We start from the raw sequence: 20,044 nt of genomic DNA on the forward strand, positions 1-20,044 counted from the left end.
TTGGAAAATTTATTAAACGACCTAGAGCCGACTAATTCCCTGCCATAAACGCACAAAAAACACATGAACGATTGTTCTCACCTAGCTCGCCATCTACTTTAAGTATTCACCAAACTATCCATTTAATGTGATATTCATCAATTGGTTTCGACATTTGCTACGCTTCAAATGGTTTAAAATATAAAATAAAATATTTATTTTTCCTCGTGAAAGAACCTTATACGATAGCTAACCTGCAACAAAACTACTAAGAATTGCTTAAACATAGAAAAGTCCTTCAATCGTGTAAATACGTCTACAATTTCTCAGTCAATATTTACAACAATTTGAAACTCTCGGTGGACGGAACAAGTATGCAAAATACGCTAGCGACTGCTACTTGCCATGGTGAATCTGCCAAAAGGATGAAGGAAGGGCCCGGATCAAAATATACCGGACACTTGCAATGGACGAAACAGAACATTTCTCCTTCACACTTTTGCTCTATTTCTTATCTTCATTACTAGCTGCCACCAACAGCACTATCAGGGGCAGATGCCGGTTGAGAGCCACGCTCAGCTTACGATATCTCCTCGCCCTATCCTGTGCGCATTGTTCGTAACTGCTGTTGCAACACGAAAACAAATTTCCTCGTCACTTAACACTAATGTCGCAGCGCTTCAACACGGCAGTCAAACTTGTAAACACCAAACTGTTGCCGCGGACAGAAAAAAAGTGTGGAAAAGCGGAAAAGCATATTTATCGTCAATCACTGCTTCGAATGCGATTTTTTATCCTAATCGCAAGACGCTGGTCGACGGTACTACTCGTTGTGTGTTGTCCTACTCGTTCGTACCGTGCAATAAGCTGTACACTAGCAGGCACGTACTTTGTCACTTTCGGGAAGCAGTTTGATTTTTTTTCTTTTCTCGTTTCTGCAATGTGCTATAATGTTTCTGTTTCTGGGAGCTTATGCTTTTGCCGATAAATTCAGTCTCTTTTTCTTCATCCGTTATCATCTGCCTCATACAAATGCGACCACCTCACTATGTCAAGCAAAAGGATACTCTCTCCCTCTTCTGCAATATGAGCCAGCGATCGGTGAAAGCTCCGTTGGGGCGTTTTATTCAAAGAACAGCAAGCGTAAATTAAGAAACTTCATCCATTTTGAGTCAGCTTTCCCTATGTTGTCTAACTACTTTTTGTTTGCGTTTAAGTTGTCGGTGTGATTTATCCTCCCGTTTTACTCACTCTTCTGCCGAGGACTATACCAGGGGTAAATAAAAACGATCTGGTGCTTATTAAATCCGTTCGCCTGCAGGTTGTTCCTTTTCTTTACAATAATAAGCACAATCTCAAACGACTTACTCTCGCATACACTTTTTAATCCTTAATGTTCGCTTACGTACGATTACTACATTTTCTTTTGCTTAAACAACCGAAACAGGACTTTTAAATTCTTTGCATTTAAACAATGTCCGCTTCTCGCTTCTACTCACGCTTACTATGTACACTGATGAGGAGCAGGGTCGGTACGATTAGTATCGTACTGTTCCGTTGTTTCAATGCTCACTGTCCATTTGTATTTCATGTTGATCAATGTAATCCTCAACTTTTGTGCCGAAACAAACCGAACAACAAATCGATTAACCGAGTCCTTCGTCCAATCAGACTCCCTAAAAAGTATAACGGACGATCGACGCTCGGTACAAGTCGGTTTTTGTGAATAATTACACTTTAAACCCTATTCCCAAAACTTCACCGCTCTACCATCAACGAACGTTGAAAACCTCGTCTATACGGCGTGGTCTTTCCTCGATTCGTAGGTCTATGAGTGCAGCTTTATTATTGGCATTAGTACGTTTAAAACACCTCATGGAATGCATTATTTTCTTCCTGCTTCTGCTACTCTAGAAGGAAGACTTGGCACGAAACGATCTAACAATGGCACCGCCAGACGGACACACTAAGAGATATATAGTTCCGTGATGAGATGATGAAGTCACTCGAACTCCCTTGAAGGATCCTACTTCCATGTTTCGAGCCAGACCAAAACCTTATGAAACTAAAGCACAACGCACGAGGAGTTATTGTTGCCGCCCATCCTATCAAATTGTGGCGACCCTATTCAAGGGGGATGGGTGCATTGCTGACACAGCGTCACGTCGAATCGGACTTGTTGGAAAAGAACTATTGGCAGGGATACCTACTACAAGCTAATGGCACATTCGGTTCTTAACCTCCGATTCAGTGACGCGGTTGCATAGGTGCCATTCATTACGGAATGGGCATGTTTCATGTTTCGCTTAACCCAAACACTTACTATTATAACCGTTGCTTAATTGCTATTGCCACTGTGCTTATACAGATCGGCAATGTTTGATAAGAACATGACGTTGCCTGCTATAAGTTCAGTTTCGATGATGGATCTCGAAATGCAAAACTCGTTTGTTCGATATACACAATACCAATATGCTTGTCGACAATTACGCGCATTAGACATAAAACTATTTCGCTCAACGTAGTACAGTTATCTATATATACAATCACAGTTTTAAGTTGCATCATCATCATCCAACGGAAACGATTCTCGTCTGCAAATAAGAAAAGAGGAAAATAATGTCAAAGCGATGTTATTTTATAATGTTTTTGTGAATTATGAACTCATCCACGTGAATTTACTTACCAATACATCAAGGAGCTATATTCTGAGATCACCATATTTCTCCCCTTGCAGATATGACACAGCGTTACATTTCGTTCATAGACCCGCTGTCGTCGATGGTGTTTTGCAACAATTTAAATGTTTCGATTAAAACAAATAATTTAGAAGAAAAGGTAAATTAATTTGAACTACGGTTTGACCAGCGCATCTAGCAGTGCAACATTCGTTAGATTCTCTGCGATTGTCGTCTGTTTTATGTATGCTCCTGCGGAGATGGCTGTGTGCCCGTGGTTTTGATTCGTTCGATTCCGTCTGTTTTGAGCTTTTTTTTCCATCATGTTGATTCGTTGTCGTTGTTCTAAACTCGTTGTTTCATTGCACCAAAGGCAAAAAAGGCTAGCGTGCCTTAGCTGCCTACACCACAATCTCGTGAATGACACGACGATTGCGGGAGTTTGGTGTCGAGTAACCGCTTTCCATGGCTAGCGCATCATCGTAGCTCATCGAGAGATGCTGATTCTGCACGGGGGACTTTGCATCCTCCTGCTCCATGTACGGGTCCGGAAGCCCGCTCACATCGTGGTACGGTGATTCGGCGACAAAGTCTACGCGACACGGGTTGTTTGAAGAGAGAAAATCGGATTAAAATCGGAACTAGCATCACCAACCAAACTAGCCTTGCGGATAGAATGTGACGGTGACGGAGCCACTGCCATTCGGTTACAGCTACTCACCCATATGCTGATCCATGCGTTTCTTGGGCTTGTGAACGGACGCGTACGGATCACTGCAATAGTCCTGGCGCGATGGATTCTGGCTGTTGCGCATGTTGTGGTGATAGTCATCGCCACCGTGCTGGCTAGCAGTAGTCATCAGATGCGGGTAGGGAGCGTAATCGTCAACGGCACCGTATCCCCCGTGGGTCATTGGGTCATAGCCGTAGTTTTGTTGCATCTGCTGCTCCATGTAGTTGTGCTGCGGGATCATGTTGGCCGAGTTCGAAGCCGCGGCTGACATTTTCAGCTGCCAGATAGAGTCCTGTGAGTTGACGCTTCCTCCATTGTTCGAGTTCGAGTACGAATTCTCTACGTAACCCATGTTTGACCCTAATTCGTGGGAAGGTAATAAAATGATACATACCAAACATTTTCGTTTAGAAACCAAATTCAAAACGTTAGCTAAGTAAATGCAAACCCATCATACAATTACGTACAACGGAAGCATACTTTCAGATACTTACAATCATTTTGCGGTACTTGTGGAATCATTGCATTCTGCTGGTGGTAATCGTATGTTGGCTGCTGGCTTGCATACAGAGCCGTATTGTGATCCATTGCCAAATCCATCGAATGCTCGAGCGCCTTGTTTTCTAAGCTACTGGCAGAATAGTATGGTGGAGGAGCCTGATTTTGTTGAGCCACAATTGAAGGGTGAATCGAATCGATATCATACTCCTTTGACTTCACCGACTCTTTCATTTGATTTCGCTTACAGCGACAGAACATTATCACCAGCACGGCGAACAGACCAGCAACGACACACGACACCACAATCGCTATCAGTGTCGGTAACTCAACAAAGGAGGCCTCCTGTATAAGAGATTGTCCAACTGAAAAGTGAAACAGTAAAACAATTAAATCACATACAATAATTTCAAACAGTTTTCATAAAAACGTTCAACTACGATACTTACTGTCAGCCTCAAGATATTCTCCGCAATACTCGTGATTGATTTTTAGACATAACTTTACGCGCACTCGTGGATTCAATTCGTCCTCGATCGGGATGGGAATGTCGTCCAGTGTGTTGCCCAGCGAGCGACCATTGTGGCGACGATTCGCTACAAAGTGCTTAATTTCATGCTCGCGGTACGTGGGATCGTGACCGTTCACCTGCAAATCTACCTTTTCGATAATGTGCCAGGCTGCCATCGGAGTATCACCGTACATGACCGATTCGACGATCGCCACCATCGATAAACAGGTTGCACCGATGTTTAAGCCCAATATTTTGGTTTCCGGGTCAAAATTAGCTAGCAGCGGAATTGGAATCTTCTCCACCTTAGTCGTTGCCGTGATTTCATTCGAATGTTCCGAAACGCCCTTCGTGTTTAGTGCCTTTACCTTAAACACGTAACTCTGATGATGGTCCAGTGGGCTAATGGTGCAAGGAACTTCACGCTGGCAGTCAAACTCCATCCACTCAGCACCGCTAGCAGCGACAGCAGCACACTCTTCCGTCATTAGACTCTCGTTCGGGATCACTATTTTACGGTACGATACGAAATACTTCGTGTTGGCAAGACCTCCATCAAATCCGGGATTCCACGAAAGAATCACATAGTTCGAACCAAGCTCAACCGCCTTCAGTTTGTTCGGTTTCTCTGGCGGACCCTTCGGTTGCAATCGAATCGGCACCTGAATGTGATTCAACGAATTCGATACTCGGCAATGATATTCACCGTAATCCTGGTGACGCACGTTGCTGATCTTCAGGATGCTTGTGTATACGTCATTGCCATCCGAGTTAGTGATGATTTCGTAATGCCCACCCGTATTCAACAGCGTCGTTCCAAAGTGCCACAGGAACTCTGGCTTCGGGTAAGACTGTACTTTGCACAACACCTCCGCTGTTTCCTTTATATCGTTTGCCACCTTGTTGTACTGGTGCAGTACGATCGGCTCGTGTTCGATCTTCAGATGCATCGTTGAATTTGCCTTGTTTACCTCATTTTCGTACAAACATGTGTACTGGCCGCGATCGGTGGAGATCAGATCATTTCCGTTCGGTCGCGCTTTTCCCGTGAACTTGAGCATACTCTGCACCGTCACCATACCGTTAGGTCCTTTGTCCACGTTCGTCTTCACCTCATACCGATGCAGTTCCGGAGTAATTTCCACATCGTCCTTCAACCAGGTGATCGATGGTTCCGGTTTGCCTTTCGCGCTACAGGTTACAAAAAAGTCTACCTCGCCCGCGCGCTTGATCATGTTCGACTGCAGTTTGGCCAAAAATTGTGGGGGCTGATGGATTTCTAGCGTGGCGCTTGCCATACCGCCATTGCCGAGTTCGTTGCTTGCATGGCAGTGATATTTTCCCTCACTCGAAAGCCCCGCCTTCGGTATCAGATATTGTGCACCTTGGGCAATCACCGTGGTCGAGATCTCGCCGCCTACATCCCGGTACCAACGGTACTGTGGATCCGGATAGCCCGGAGGATCGGCTTTGCACATCAAGCTGACACTATTACCAACGTGTACGACCGGTTTTTCCGGCGTAATTACAGCCTGCCCAGGGCGGTGTCGCACCAACAACGCTACCGAGGCGTTACCTTCACGCTCCAGCGTCTTACCACCGTACGGCTTCATCATATTAATGCCCCGGCAAATGTACGTACCGGCATCTTCTGCACGCACGTCCCGCAACACTAGCGTGTCGCCATTACGCCGGAAATCAATATCACCTTCCTTCAACCACTCGATGGTAACTGGCGGTGGGTTGGCTGTAACGTTGCACTTAATATGCACCATTTCCTTCTCTTCTGCCGTCTTGGCCTTGCTTTCGATTTGCACAATCGGTGGGTAGAGGACGTTCAGTGTGATTTCCTGCTCGCCAATCTTTCCCAACCCGTTATCAGCCGAGCAGGTGTAACGGCCGGCATCCTGCAGTGACACACGATGGATTGTGTGCGTTGGGTGCGACGAAATGAACCGTCCATTGCGGGTCCACTTCACCTGTTCGGGTTTCGGTTTGGCATCGATGTTGCACTCCAGCTTTGCTGTCTGATCTCGCTCCACACTCAGTGGGTTTTCTGGTCCAATTTCCACCCGGGGATAATCTGTAATAAAGGAAAGACAATTTTTTTGTTAAAATTTATAACACACTTTATGATGAAAAATCTACAGCTTATATCATACCAACAGTTGGTAGATGGAGCACACTAGAGAAATTTAAATATTCGTACAATCGAAATTAGATACATTCCATTGCATCATATGGCATGCGGCGATTCTTCTTGGATGGCCATAAAAATCTTAAAATGATCCAAATCTGAAACTGTTTTCCCATGTTTTCCATGTTCATAGTTCAACTCAACCGTTTGGTTTTGTGTTTCCCAATTGTATAAAAACACAATCGAGAACACACAGTTTGAAACGTTCCATCCAACCCAGATGGTTATTAAAGATTGTTACTTAATTCTAGACCTTATCTGGTAGCAAAAAAAAAGGATCAGATGAAACTTTATAGCAGCTCATTTGCCAACCAGTTTCCATCCTCGACCGGTTGCTAATATTTTTTTTCCCCGTACCAAACACGCAAAAGCTTAAACACGATACTTTCCCGAAACTTGATCAGGAAATCTAATCTAAGCTACCATTTTTTTTATCGTTCCACTACCGTTCCAAGCCTTTATCCAAAGCTGCAACAATCATACGGCAACACCGCCATCGATAATGGTGGTGTTGAATATTATCATTTACTTCATCTTTTACCATCATTATAAACTGCGCAGATGATGCCATGGAGTGTTTATTTTCTTTCCAACTGTCATAAGCATCCAATCGCTCCTGACACGTCGCCAAAGATGTTACAACACGGGCAGACGCAGATACTTTTTAAAAGGACAAATCTGTCTTTTACATGGCCCTTTTCGCATCGCAGAAAAAGGATTGTACATCAGATTGAAGCGAACGTGCAGCAGCAGCAGCGCAATCGCTCCACCACGGTACCTCTACCACCGCTAGAGTAGGTGCAAGAATGAAAGAAAATACCACCGTCCGCACTCACCATACCGACTGACACGATGGAACCGTCCGCACCTTGGGCCACACAAACTACAACCTAAAAAGGGGGAATACGAACGAGTCTGACACACCTGTAGCCTTGGTTCGCTGATGGCAGCAAGCTGCAGGCTTTTTGTCCGCGTGTTACTTTTCGTAACGTGTTTTTTTTTGTCTGTTTGTGTATCTGTCTGAGATCGTTTGCTTTCGTCCCTATTCGTCGCCTCGAACGAATAAGTTGTGACCGGGTCCGGTGGTCGGGGAGATGACTACGTTTCAAAATGATAATGAACATCTGCCGCGAGAGAGTGTGCACCGTCGTCGGGCGATCCCGGGACAGGTTTTTCAAGTTCGAAACAACATGGAAAATAATAAGCACAAAAAAGCACCACCATAGAGAAACAAAATAACAACCTGCTGCTGCTACTGCTGGTGCTGGCAAGGAGAAAAGCGATCTGCCTAAGATTCAAGAAGGTACACCCGCCGGAGAGACAAACCAGCTTCTCAAGTACTGAAAAATTCGTTGGTCCATCGTCATCGTCGCCAACGTGGCGCACAGCGGTCAATCGAACCGTCATCATCATCTTCTTGACTTCAACAGCAGCATGAATTTTAAATCACCCTGTTCGTTTTTCGGACCAAAACAACCACCAACGAAAGAGCTAACGATGGTTGATGCTGACGTCGTATCTTATGAATGTAGCAAAATTCATGTTGATGATAGCACTCGAACGAAAGCGGGTCAGGGATTGCTCCTATTCATTCCATTTCACTTCGCCGTAGGCAAAAAGGTACTAGGGCGCCGGATGCTGGAAACACATCCTCACCTTTCGATAGTTCGATCAGCTCCACACACACAATCGTAATTTCGAATAATCTATCCCTGTATAATTAATTGAAATCAATGAAGATCGGATTTCCTCATTAAATTGAAAAGAAGGGGTTCTTAGGTAAATGAAACGTATCTCATAATCCGATGCTGAGCACCAGACGTTCTCCTTTGGCGCACTTGTGATAGCGACGTGTTGGGGAGAAGGCAAGAACGAGAAACCCAAAAATAGGGATCGAGTTGCAGTCTTCAACGTTTGGATTTCTATTTCACAAAAACAAAATCTTCGATATTTCTACCTACCTAGAACTTTACCTTTTCTTTTCTTTGTTCTGCTCTGAATCTCCAAAAATGTTATTAGGATCTTTCCCGATAGCTTTGGACACAAAAAAAATGCCCCAAGAGCATCATCATTTAAAATGCATTCGAGTGGCATTCGTGCCGTGACTAAATTGATGCTGAATATTTCATAATGCGTTCGACACTGAATAATCATACAGCAATCGGCCAATTGACTTAACGATGATAAGCCATTGCTTATGAAGCTGAACACGCTTGCAGCATTTATCGATTGGACACCGTGGTCAACACGGTCAAGTTCAGCTGTCAGTACCTATAATTTCAAAGGACACATTTTTTCCCTTTCCCTTCGAGGTGCAATGTGTATTGTTTCGAAGGTAGAAGCACGAGTAAAAAAAAACATTACATTTAACTTTTCCATTTCACTAATGGGACACACAGCCAATCCCTTTCGGCAGGTCCCCCAGTGCACGGACAGATGAATGTGTACAACGCAACTCCGCGCGCTCGTCACCGCTGCACCTGCCATCGTAATGATGTTGCATTTTCCACCGGTTTTTTGCCGATGCCCGGAGTATTGCCACAGTTTCGTTGACTCATTGTTTCTCTATTTTCCTTATTTCATAAACGAAAGGTAAAAAAAATACATAATGCTCGTGTCAATACGGTTGCCGGTCATGTTCCATGTTCTGTATGCACACACGGGCAAAGCAGCCAGGAGTGCCATAATGCAACGTTGTCACCGTCGGACATCAATTGGAAAATAACACATGCTCCCATCATGTTTTTATGCTCCATTCATTGTTAACCGATAACGACCATCTCCATCCCATCCGTCCCTAGCGACAATCGAGTCCGGTCGTTAAACTGCGTAATGAAATGGCAACACTTACGATCGGCAGCAGCCAACCGTTAGAGTACATGTGAAAATTAATAAAGGTAAACATGATCTGCAAACGAATCTGGAGCGCAAACCTGCCAAATTTCATCGTGAGATAAGTGTTTTTGTATATATTTTGTTAATGGTTGTGTTCGTGTTTAGCAATCACAGCAGTAGCCGAACCACTTAGAGGGGTATAAAATCATCCGGGCAATGTTCCGCGAGCAACATGCACACTCCCGGACACAGCGTTCGGTAAGAAAGCTTTTCTGAAACCCCGTAGAAAGAAAAGTTTTTAGATCAATTTCAACACATTCGTTACATTTTTGCCGCATTATCTCAGAACTATGCTTTCGGGAAAGAATTGCTTTTCGATCGAACTCAAAATAAGCCTTCAACTCAAGTCAATACTACTTTCGCAACGGCGAAAGCTTCAGACAAGGGAGGAACTTTTCTCACCTTAGCATCTTCCCGTTGCACACGTTTCTTCATCACACTTCCACCGCGTTATTTCCGGTACGCAAGGAGAGAGTACGAATAAAAGGAGTGTATTATGCTTGGACGGTTAGCATGAATTTTATAACTTCTGCAAAAATAACTTTCTTCATCGCCAGCGATGAAAACACTAAGGATTCACGGCGTTTAGCCACATCTGCGCCATTCGATGAGGCGCACAAGGAGGCCAACAAGTTTGGGACAAAAAAACACGAGCGGCACGAGCGGCACGAGCAAATACAAGGACGCAAGATTGCGCGATAGATTTGAGGTATAAAAAAAACCACCCCAAAGATTCTTCGCTGCACGGGTCCGGAAAGAAACAGCGGCAGTACCGAGTGTTTTTCTTTCTTCCCAGTCCCGCCACCCGGAATCGCCATCTCAAGTTTCTCTGGTAGTACGGACGCGGTACGGTCCTGACTGCATTCTTCCTGCAAACCGCAAATGTGCACGATAAAAACTCGCGGATAAAAACTTTCCTCCACACCACATCAAGCGTACCCAGGCACAACAACTCGCAGGGTCTTGCAGTCTACTTGCTAGCAGAACTCTCTTTCCTGTAAGCATCCGTGTACCGCTGCATGTCTGCGTGCATTGTACGCGCACCGGGTGTGTGTGTGTGTGCTTTATTTTTTCCACTTTCTTAAATTTGCCTCAACCGTCTGCAAACGAGGGGCAAAAAATGTTTAAAACTAACGAGGAAGAGCAGGAATTTCCCTACAGCCATTTGTGAGCGACAACGGTTCCTTGTCCATCGACTAGGGCGAAGAGCCGGCAGCAGCATATTGGGAGCGACCCGGATGAAAAAGAAAAAAAAAATACAACTAAGATAGAAACGTACTTTTATTTCACCAGTTGTTCCGCAAAAACTTGGTGCGACGACTCACCACTATCCGGGGGGTGTGGTGGAGGGTAAGGACGAAAAAATGGAATTTTTCCTACTCTAGCCCCTCGGGAGAATCCAGGCCATCAATTTTTCTCCTCAGAGTCTTTCCCCGGTGTGCTGTCACCATCACTATCTTCCACCCTACCCCCCGGTTTCAAGGCCCCGTCCCACGATCTTACTACTTCCGATGCCGTAGCAGCACTACGGTTTGGAACGGTTGTCAAAAATCTTGAACAGGCCATTCATTTTTACTTCCTCCAAACTAAAGTGATCCAGAAAAACGAACGAATCCTTTTTCTTACCACTGCTATCACTTGTTTTCCTTTCCTTATAGATTGGTATCGCCTTTCTCGCGCATACACGCTGACCAGACGATGAAACCGAGTCGACGTAAAAGGGGTGCAGTAGTAAACGGTCACAACAGCGAGGAAGATACGCCAATTCCGACCCAACCAAGGTCCAAACTTCCGGCCCAGCGTCGTACGGCGCTGACCGGGACGAAGCAACCATAAACAAAACACTACCGCCTACAAACGAACTTGCCTGGCGCAAAACACCATGAACCACCATCGGCAAGCACAATCACACCACGACGACATGGCTAGTAGTGTGTCGTCCGGCGGTCCTGGAATGTTGACCAATAAATTTCCATCGAACCACTAACGAGGTAAACATTTTATTGTGTGTCCCAAAAAAGGGCTTTTTCTGTTTGTAACTTTGCTGCCACCCGCGCCTTTGAGACGTGGTTGAGTTTTACCACTTTAAACCAACAAACCCAACATCAGCATGCTCAACGAGATTGTTGGTTCGATTTGTTCTCTCAACCGAAATAAGTTGATATAATTAAAATCTATTAATTTGCTTGCTGTTTTCATATAAGGCGATATTTTCGTCCAAGTCGGAACCCTTCGGCACCACTTAGACGAGACCTCCTGATTAACTTTCTTAACGCAAATAAAATATGAACCGAAAATTGATACAAAATTGATATATTCTTACTTACTTCACATAACATAATTAATACATTATGTCCTTTGTTTATTGTTTACTAGGAAATTAACTTATTTTGATGAAATATTGTCTTATCTCGTGTCTAAGATGAGCATTTCACAATGTCTGAGCCAAGAAAAGTTAGAAAGAACAGACATCCTCAAGTTGTAGTGCCAAAAAGAGGAAGATGACACGTGTTCTGATTAAAATAGAAGCTCCACCACTTTGGCAAGATCATAAACATTTCGTATCACCTTATCTAAAGATTAACACAAAGCACTAGAAATGGAACACTCTAAGCGATTGTATTATCAAAGCGAACAGATCTCAAACTGCTCGCACCTTGATGTGCTCGTTGCGATAAGACTTGGACATCTACTTGCGTTGGGTTAACTTATTATTCTTCGTCCATTCCAAATTCTGCATACCCCTCGTGGTTTATTTATAGATTGAATTGGACAAACAGAGCAACCGACAATCGTACCAAACCTGGTTCCTGAGGTGGTCTCGACCATCGAATGGAACTGTAAACGCCAAGAAAGCGTCTGAAATGTACGCATTCTCAAGTCACCCACAGCACGAGCCGGATACAGTGTAACGTGGCAACCGAAGTTACCAAAGAGAGAAAAAACTCCTAGATCAAGATTTGTTCGTTAAGCCACCTGCTAAAGGCAAAGTTGCTGGTCGGCGGAACACTGTGCCCAAAGCAAAAGCGCAAATAAAAAGAAATGCACCACACCTGCATTCTGCTGCACCTATCGCAGTCCATTGCAACAATTTACATCGCTCTACATAAGAACCCGCAGACTTTCTTGCAATATACGGTGCGAGTATCAATGTGGCGAGTTCTGCGATTGCCCCATCATGCACAGTGCACTAGCTCCAAGCCATGGTACGAGCTAAGATATACATAAATTAGAGCTCAGACCCCCGGACTCGTAACAACGGCTAGTTTTTCACCTGACGATTTTCAACCTCGAAACAAAATGGGCAACGAAATTCAATAAATTATCTTTATCTTTACCATCGGAGGAAAGACCGGTTGTAACGCCGTTACTGTTAGCATTTCTCTGCGGTTGAGTTTTAGGACAATTAATTTAGCTTCATGCAAGTAATCTTACGATAGCGGGGAGACAGGTAACTGCTCCAACAGCTCTGAACCCCGAACAAGTCTATCCGTTTGATCGTTTCCCGCGAAATTGTGACGCTAATGTGTACCCGCTAGTGGTACAGCGAATCGGATTGGGTTCTGATTTCAACGCTATTACAGTTTTATGTGTTCCAGTTTATTTTTCATCCACCTTCCAAGCGGATTCATAACATCAAACTGTGGGTTCTATTTCAACGCAACGTCTAACGCAACAACAAAAAAAACCACACCCGGCCATCCTTCAGGCGACCTTCTCCGCTTTAATGCTAAATTAATTGCCATCCTGGCGGAAAAGGCAGTCGAAAGCAAGCAATTCTACCACACAGGCCCCAACTGTAACTATCCAGAACACCCGTGGCAAACACTGCCAGCATAATTTATGCCAATGCGGGCAAATTTTTCACTGTCTTTAAACTATTTTTCTATCCCCTCGCCAATCTTGTATCGTCGGTTCATTCGTTCGCCGGAAACATGATCCTTAAGATACTTCGACGTACGAACTAGCACTGTCCTGTGCCCGTTCCCGCAGGTCGGAAACACTGCCCAACCCCTGTTTTCCCCCAACGGTTCGCACTTTCTTCCTTGCCCTGCGTTAGGATTTCTGCACCGTACAGGACGCCCACATCTCCACGAGGCACCCGCGTAAAGGTAAATTAAATGAGCAACATATTTTACGACACTGACGCAACGTTCACCAGACATCACCTCGCTTTCTTTATCACGATAGTAAACGTTTAGCTGATGACCAACAGCGACCAACAGGGAATAAATCTTGTTCAATGGGAAAGCACAAAAAACACCACCTTACATAACAACGGATCGTAGAAAATGTCACCTTTTATCACTGACTTATCACACGCTAAATGTGTCTCCATAAGTCACTCAAACGCGCTGGAAAAAAAAACGTGGAACCATTTCAACCTCTTCAAATACATTTTCAAATACAGGCCAGCGAACATGGGGATGGTATTTTTATGTAATGTTTCATGTTCTTTGGTCATGTAATGCATTGCACATTGTCGTGTACTCTGTCTTAACATGTTTGTTCTTAATTATCTGAATAAAGTGTTTCCCAACGTCAGTTGCGCTACAATTTCAACTTTTTACAATTTCCTTTTTTTCTTAAACGCTACCTCGACTGTGTGTTAAAGGACACTTTAATGCCATTTTGTCGGTAATAGTTTCACCTTGACTAAACTGTAGCACTAGTTGTTAAGTGGTACTGCTCAATAATCACCCCAAAAAAGTCTTTACGAAAAGCTACAAATCCAATCATAGCATTATATTAGTTTTAACAGCACAAAATGCTACACATTCAGAGTAGTAATTCGTCAAATGGCTACCGAACAAAAACCTGTCCAGAGGAAATACGCGCCAGTTACCAGCCATCAGTTGCAATGCCATGAGTGAGACACCTTGTACGATCATTTAAAGCATCATTTTTCATTCGTAATGACAGCAAATTGCCCCTTCAAAATTGTAACATTCGAAAGGAAAATCCGACAAGAAAGAATCGCTCAGTCAAATTCCTGTTGTCATTCACGTGGCACTACCAACCAAATATTACAATATAACACTTTTTCAGCCCATTTGCCCCATCCGACTGCACAATGAAGAATGTTGTCAAATCTCGTTGTCCCTCTCACCCCTGCAACCATGGTCGTTAATGTAAAATCCATTTACAAATTCCTCATCCCAGCATCCGGAGGACATAATTTCATCGACTGGTGGTGATTATTTTACCTCCACGCCGTGCTGATGATGACACTTAGTGAGCGTAATGTAGTGCTCGAAGCTGCGTAAGATCTTGCCAACCCGAGCTGAAAAGAACCCTGCGGATTGCTACTTCCAAACGGAGATTAAATGACTCACGGAAATGCTCCAACATTCGGGCCAACGAACAAACAACTAAACCCGTGGTGCGTAACGTTTAAGACCCTGAAAAGAACCTCCCCGCATGCTCTACATAGCTTCGTTCGTATGCTTCTGGAAACCCTCCACAATTCATTAATCTCTAACGCCCTCGTCTGCACGCAGCAACGAAATTCTCAAACGCAACCGGTACCGGCAGCGAAAGAGAAACAGTAGGTATGAGATCACATTGGGAGTGAAAGAGAAACAAACCCGTCACTGGCAGCTGCCAAATTCCGATGGAATGATTTTTCATCTTCGGGGCATTCGGAGCAGAACCCAGCTACTGAAAGGGCATTCCGTCAATCAACCCGCGGCAATTTTTCCTCAACGCTCGAACTGCGGAAGGTTATCAACCCATGAAACGTAGTTGGGATACGTTTTCTAAACCGTTACGGTTAACTTTGCTCATGCACGGATTTTCCTCTTTCTCGCGTGCAACCGCCGAGGGTTAAAAACTACACTCCACAATTAGGACTCGAGTTATGGCTGGCACCAGAGCCGTACTGCTTCCTAAGCTGTTGACTTCATTTTTAACCAACAGCTAAGGTTGGTCTACTGTCGCGTAATGCTCATTTCATTCCTACATTCTTATCACTGATTTCGTCTCCTGGCGAGCAGCTCTTAAGATAGTAACGTTGTTTCGAGCGATGCTCACTAAGTGGGATTGCCTTATACGAATGTTTTCCACTAAACCACTAGCTATAAACAAAAACCTTTCCCTTGACACACACGCACGTACCATCGCGAGGGAAAGGAAAAAGAGTAGCCCTAATTAAGCAAGCTTAACTAATCAATTTTATGAGCACTAATTGTCCCACCAAAAATGTGCGTACATATTGCCAGCGATGTGCGGAATCCAAAGAGGACGCTCCACCGGCACTCCTACAACGCGTCGGGTGAAAGTGAAAAAATGAAACCCATTTATCATTACGGTACTGCTAATGATAGACCAAGTTTTGTCAGGGAGGTGAGAAGTTTAGTCGGTCGGGCTTACGATCCTTCAAAAGTTATAGCGATTCGAACAATAACGAGCAACCCGATTACTTGCTCTACGGCAAAGCAGACCAGCTTTGTCGCAATGTTATGGACAGAAAACTATTCTGTCCACTGTAGCGAAACATCACCCGCAAGACCGTCCGTAAAACCAATCCAGACAATGTTTTAAGGATAGGATTTGCTCTCTCTCTCTCTCTCTCTCTCTCTCTCTCTCTCTCTCTCTCTATCTCTCTCTCTCTCTCTCTCTCTCTCTATCACTTTCTTTCTATCTCTCTCTCTCTCTCTCTCTCTTTTTTCTACACGTTTTATAAAGTGCACCCAACTTCTAATAACCGCCTTGTTCTTTCTAGACTTGGTGGTAAATTTTCATGTATCGAACTTCTCACTCGAGATGAAAAATTCCAGTCTACACAGGAAAACGCTATACTGTTTCTAGCCCGGCATAAATCGTTTCACTATAGTGCTTTGTGAAACTAACGCTGAGGCTGCTTCCGCGACATCATAAGACTTCTGTCCATCCTTGACTTGCTTTGGCATTTCTTATCAATGAGTTTGGCTGCATTCAGGAAGGAAACCCAAAGAAGCACTAGTCGTTTCGAAACAATCACTACAATGTTTGCCATCTATTTTGGAGCAACTGATACGGCTGCATCCCGATGGCAACGCATACCATAACCAGACAACGGAGCCAACGACGACAACGACTACGTACAAAATTGACAAACTTTCTAAATTACGAAAATTCCGGCATTCATGGCTGGGTAATTTATTTAAATACATTAAACATTCGTTCCAAGGCGAGTCGCATCTTCGAGGCATGCATGCGCCTCTTGCGCCTCTAAGCCCGCATTAGTAAAAGAGGATCCTTCCCGTATGAGGAATAACGCTCAGCCACCAATAGCAACTTTTTAATATATTGTGCCATTCTGTAAACTAGAAAACTATTTACGTTCCTGTCAGCAACAGTGGCAACAGCTTGATGATAGTACCCAAGTTCCACTTTAATACTATCCATTTGTTTGCACGGAGTTTGAACCTAAATAGTTTACGATTGTTTTGACTAAAGCTACACACGTACGTACGTCGTATACGTCTCATTGAAAAACTTGCATTGAAATATTGCATTCACTTTTAAACCATGGAAAAGGAAATCCTTACCGCGATACAAATTGGAAACAAAATGACTCGAAACAGTTTTTCCCCCCGCGAATTGGCTTCTACGTTAAACCGAAAAATGTCAACCATGCAACCATTGGCTCTAATTAATCAAACGAAAACAATCTGCCCTGGTGATCATCTCAAGTGTAATCAAATAAAAAAATAATCTGAACGACCCCATGATAAGGGTTGACATTTCTGCCCACTTCGATACAAATAACGACGAAGATGACGATAAAATCAGATTTCACAATTACCCACCGTAACAAGGCCGTACCACAAACAAGCATTAAATCAGATGAAAAATAATTAGCATACCCTTCCAAGAGCGGACAAAAGAGAGAACAGCAAAACCCAACCATGAAACAGGCACGAAACGAAACTGCAGGACAGTTATACTCGCTCGGTGTTGCACTACGCGCCAAAGAAAACATCTGTGCTCTTCTGCCTTCACCTCCGTAGGCTCTTTTCCTTCGAGTCCGATGTCCAATTTCACCAGTCCTTGAACAAATCCAAACAACGCACAAATCGTAATTTCAATTTTCGCAACGAAACACCAAGAACGTTCCGCTAGAAGTGCTCACGGAAAAACAAAGTACAGTAAATGAGCGCTCAAGCTACATTGTAGACCAAAAAAACTAAAATAAGAGAAAACATACAGCAGAATGGCAAGTAAAACAACAACAGACCACTCCCCCGGTTCGGTGCTCGCCTGACCCACGACCCGCGAGGGTGCAAATGAAGAACTTGGAGGCTAATTAACGGAAAACAAAATTTCACCGCCACCAACACCGGCAGCAGCTATGACGGGGCTTCGTCGTTGTTCTTGCAATGCCAAACCATCCGCCACATCGTCGCCCTCTCTAACCGAAACCTTACTTATCAACGACTTTCTAAAGGTTCTGCCTCCCACTGTGAAGCACACCGAGCGCTATGGCGCTAATGATGCCCATTAACTTTTTTTTCTTCCCCCACGATTTGATTCGGTTATTAAGAGCGGTCAGTGAGCCTGGTTGTCCGGTCGAGAAGAACCTAAGCGTACGCCTCGGGGACAAAACGGCCAACAGAGTAACAATGATACAACGCACAACGCCGCAGCGTAATTCTACCATCAACTTCCCGCTGATTTGAAAATGACACAAAATGACATAAACCAAGAATTTCGCTTAAAACGGTCAGTTCATCCCAAAAAGTAGTAACAGAAATACAACGAAAAGTAGGAAATATAAAAATATATTAATGAAGAAGTACAATGTGCAATAAAACTGTAGCAACGGGTTATGCTTGAAATTATATCTCTCCTTCTGCAGTGGTAGCAGAAAAAAAGATATATCTGGATTATGTGTTAACATATTGTATAATTTTTCTGCGAAGATTTGAAAATTCCAACAGCCGAACAAGAATTACTCGAGTCTGAAGTGACACATTTTTCCACCAAATGAATAAAATCAAAGCATTGTGCTCAATCATTCCAATCACTTCAAAACCAGTCGTTCCGACAACTGACAACAGAAAACTCACTTCCAGCTCAATATGACAACGTTACTCTCGTTGTTGTTGGCATTTCGACCGGAACTCATAAAAAATGCATTGAAAATCTTGTACAACCAACGGATAATATCTCACTACCCATGGAAACGAGAAAAGCGGCGTTGGCTTTAACAGAAGCAAATCAAAATAATAATCAAAACATGAAACCTTTAACAGAAGCACAAGGAAGGCGTAAAAGTGTACGCAATGTGCTGCTCTCCTGACATAAATCTAAGCGCCACACGAAAATGTTTTCTTCGAAAGATGCAACAGTGTGTACTTCGATCAACATCCACCTTGAATTTTCTTATTCGCCCAGTATCGCATCACCGTTTGTCAGTGTTGGAGGCGAATGAAGCTGCCCAGCTCAAAGTCTCTATAAAAATAACAAACAACAACAATTGTCAGTGTTAGCATTTTTTGGAAGGCGGATTGGCAGAGAGTTTTGAATAACTCTGGGCGCCATATTCAAATCATTTCCTGGAACACAATCCAATGGATCTTGCCTGAAGAGAGCTGCCGTAGCGTAAAGCAATGCCTGGATGTTGAAGGTCGAAATGGAACAGGGGTAGGAGATAAAAAAGAAAGTAGAATCCAACGGACCATCAAACGGCACACGGAATGGAACGGAAGCGAAATAAAACAAAAAAGGAAAGTTTGCCACTCAGCCGGAAAGAGCCTTGACTGTGCCCAAACACACGTGCAGAGTGGCACGCGAATTTCTCTGATTAATATTTTACGTGTCGCACTTCCAGTAAAAAGGAGAACGATGAGCTACACGCATTTTTTAACATAACCCTATTCTTCATTTTTTGCATCCAAAGGCAAACGACTGCCATGGACAACTAGCTTGGTTCCGGATGAAGAATGAATCATCTCAGCAACCACAAAAAATGAGGTCAACCAGATACACCGATGTCTGATGTGATGCTGATTTGCGTACGCTTATTCGTCGAGAGACTCGTCCATTGCGAGATCGAGGGGTTTTCCCCACAAATACCCATCTCGGAAGGTGTAACTGAATCATCTCGTGCACGACTGAGACAAAATGAAGCGAACTAGTGAATGTGTGACTGACTAATGTCCCATTTCCTGGAAGTGTTCGATTAGCTATCCCAAACGCAACTCGTCGATCATCTTCACTGATCGCGGATGTGGTGTGTGCAATATTTAAGTTTAATTGCAGGAAGACGAACAAAACGCAACAAACGGAACGATTGAGAAAAATACATTCCATATACAACCACTTCAGGGAACTTTGATCGTGTACTTACAGTTCACCGACAGCGTCGTAACCGTTTCGAGTCGCTGGCTCTCCGGCATAGCCCGGTTCCAGACTACGCAAGTAAACTTTGCTCCGTCATCTTCTCGGCGTGGGATAATGGTCAGGGTGCTGGTCGTCTGCATGTCACGCGATCCGCCGTAGATCAGATTGGCCGCCAGAGGTGTTGTACTGCCCTCGCGATACCAGCTACAATTCGAACGCGTATC

At 44.0% G+C, this 20,044-nt stretch overlaps 1 protein-coding gene across 1 annotated transcript in view; it reads right to left on the reverse strand.

Annotated features, from left to right (window-relative positions):
• Positions 1-209: 209 nt before the first annotated feature.
• LOC128301463 (hemicentin-2-like) overlaps positions 210-20,044 on the reverse strand; it is a 69,981-nt gene continuing 50,146 nt past the window's right edge. The window contains exons 4-9 of the mRNA XM_053037963.1: positions 19,828-20,024; positions 4,338-6,482; positions 3,885-4,253; positions 3,379-3,750; positions 2,666-3,249; positions 210-2,573 (exon numbers count right to left, since the gene is read on the reverse strand). Of these exons, the coding sequence (XP_052893923.1) occupies positions 3,059-3,249; positions 3,379-3,750; positions 3,885-4,253; positions 4,338-6,482; positions 19,828-20,024 (3,274 nt within the window). The 3' untranslated portion in view covers positions 210-2,573; positions 2,666-3,058. The remainder of the gene's footprint in view (positions 2,574-2,665; positions 3,250-3,378; positions 3,751-3,884; positions 4,254-4,337; positions 6,483-19,827; positions 20,025-20,044) is intronic.

Source organism: Anopheles moucheti, chromosome 3, assembly GCF_943734755.1.
Source record: "Anopheles moucheti chromosome 3, idAnoMoucSN_F20_07, whole genome shotgun sequence".
In the NCBI taxonomy this organism is placed as follows: Eukaryota; Metazoa; Arthropoda; class Insecta; order Diptera; family Culicidae; genus Anopheles; species Anopheles moucheti.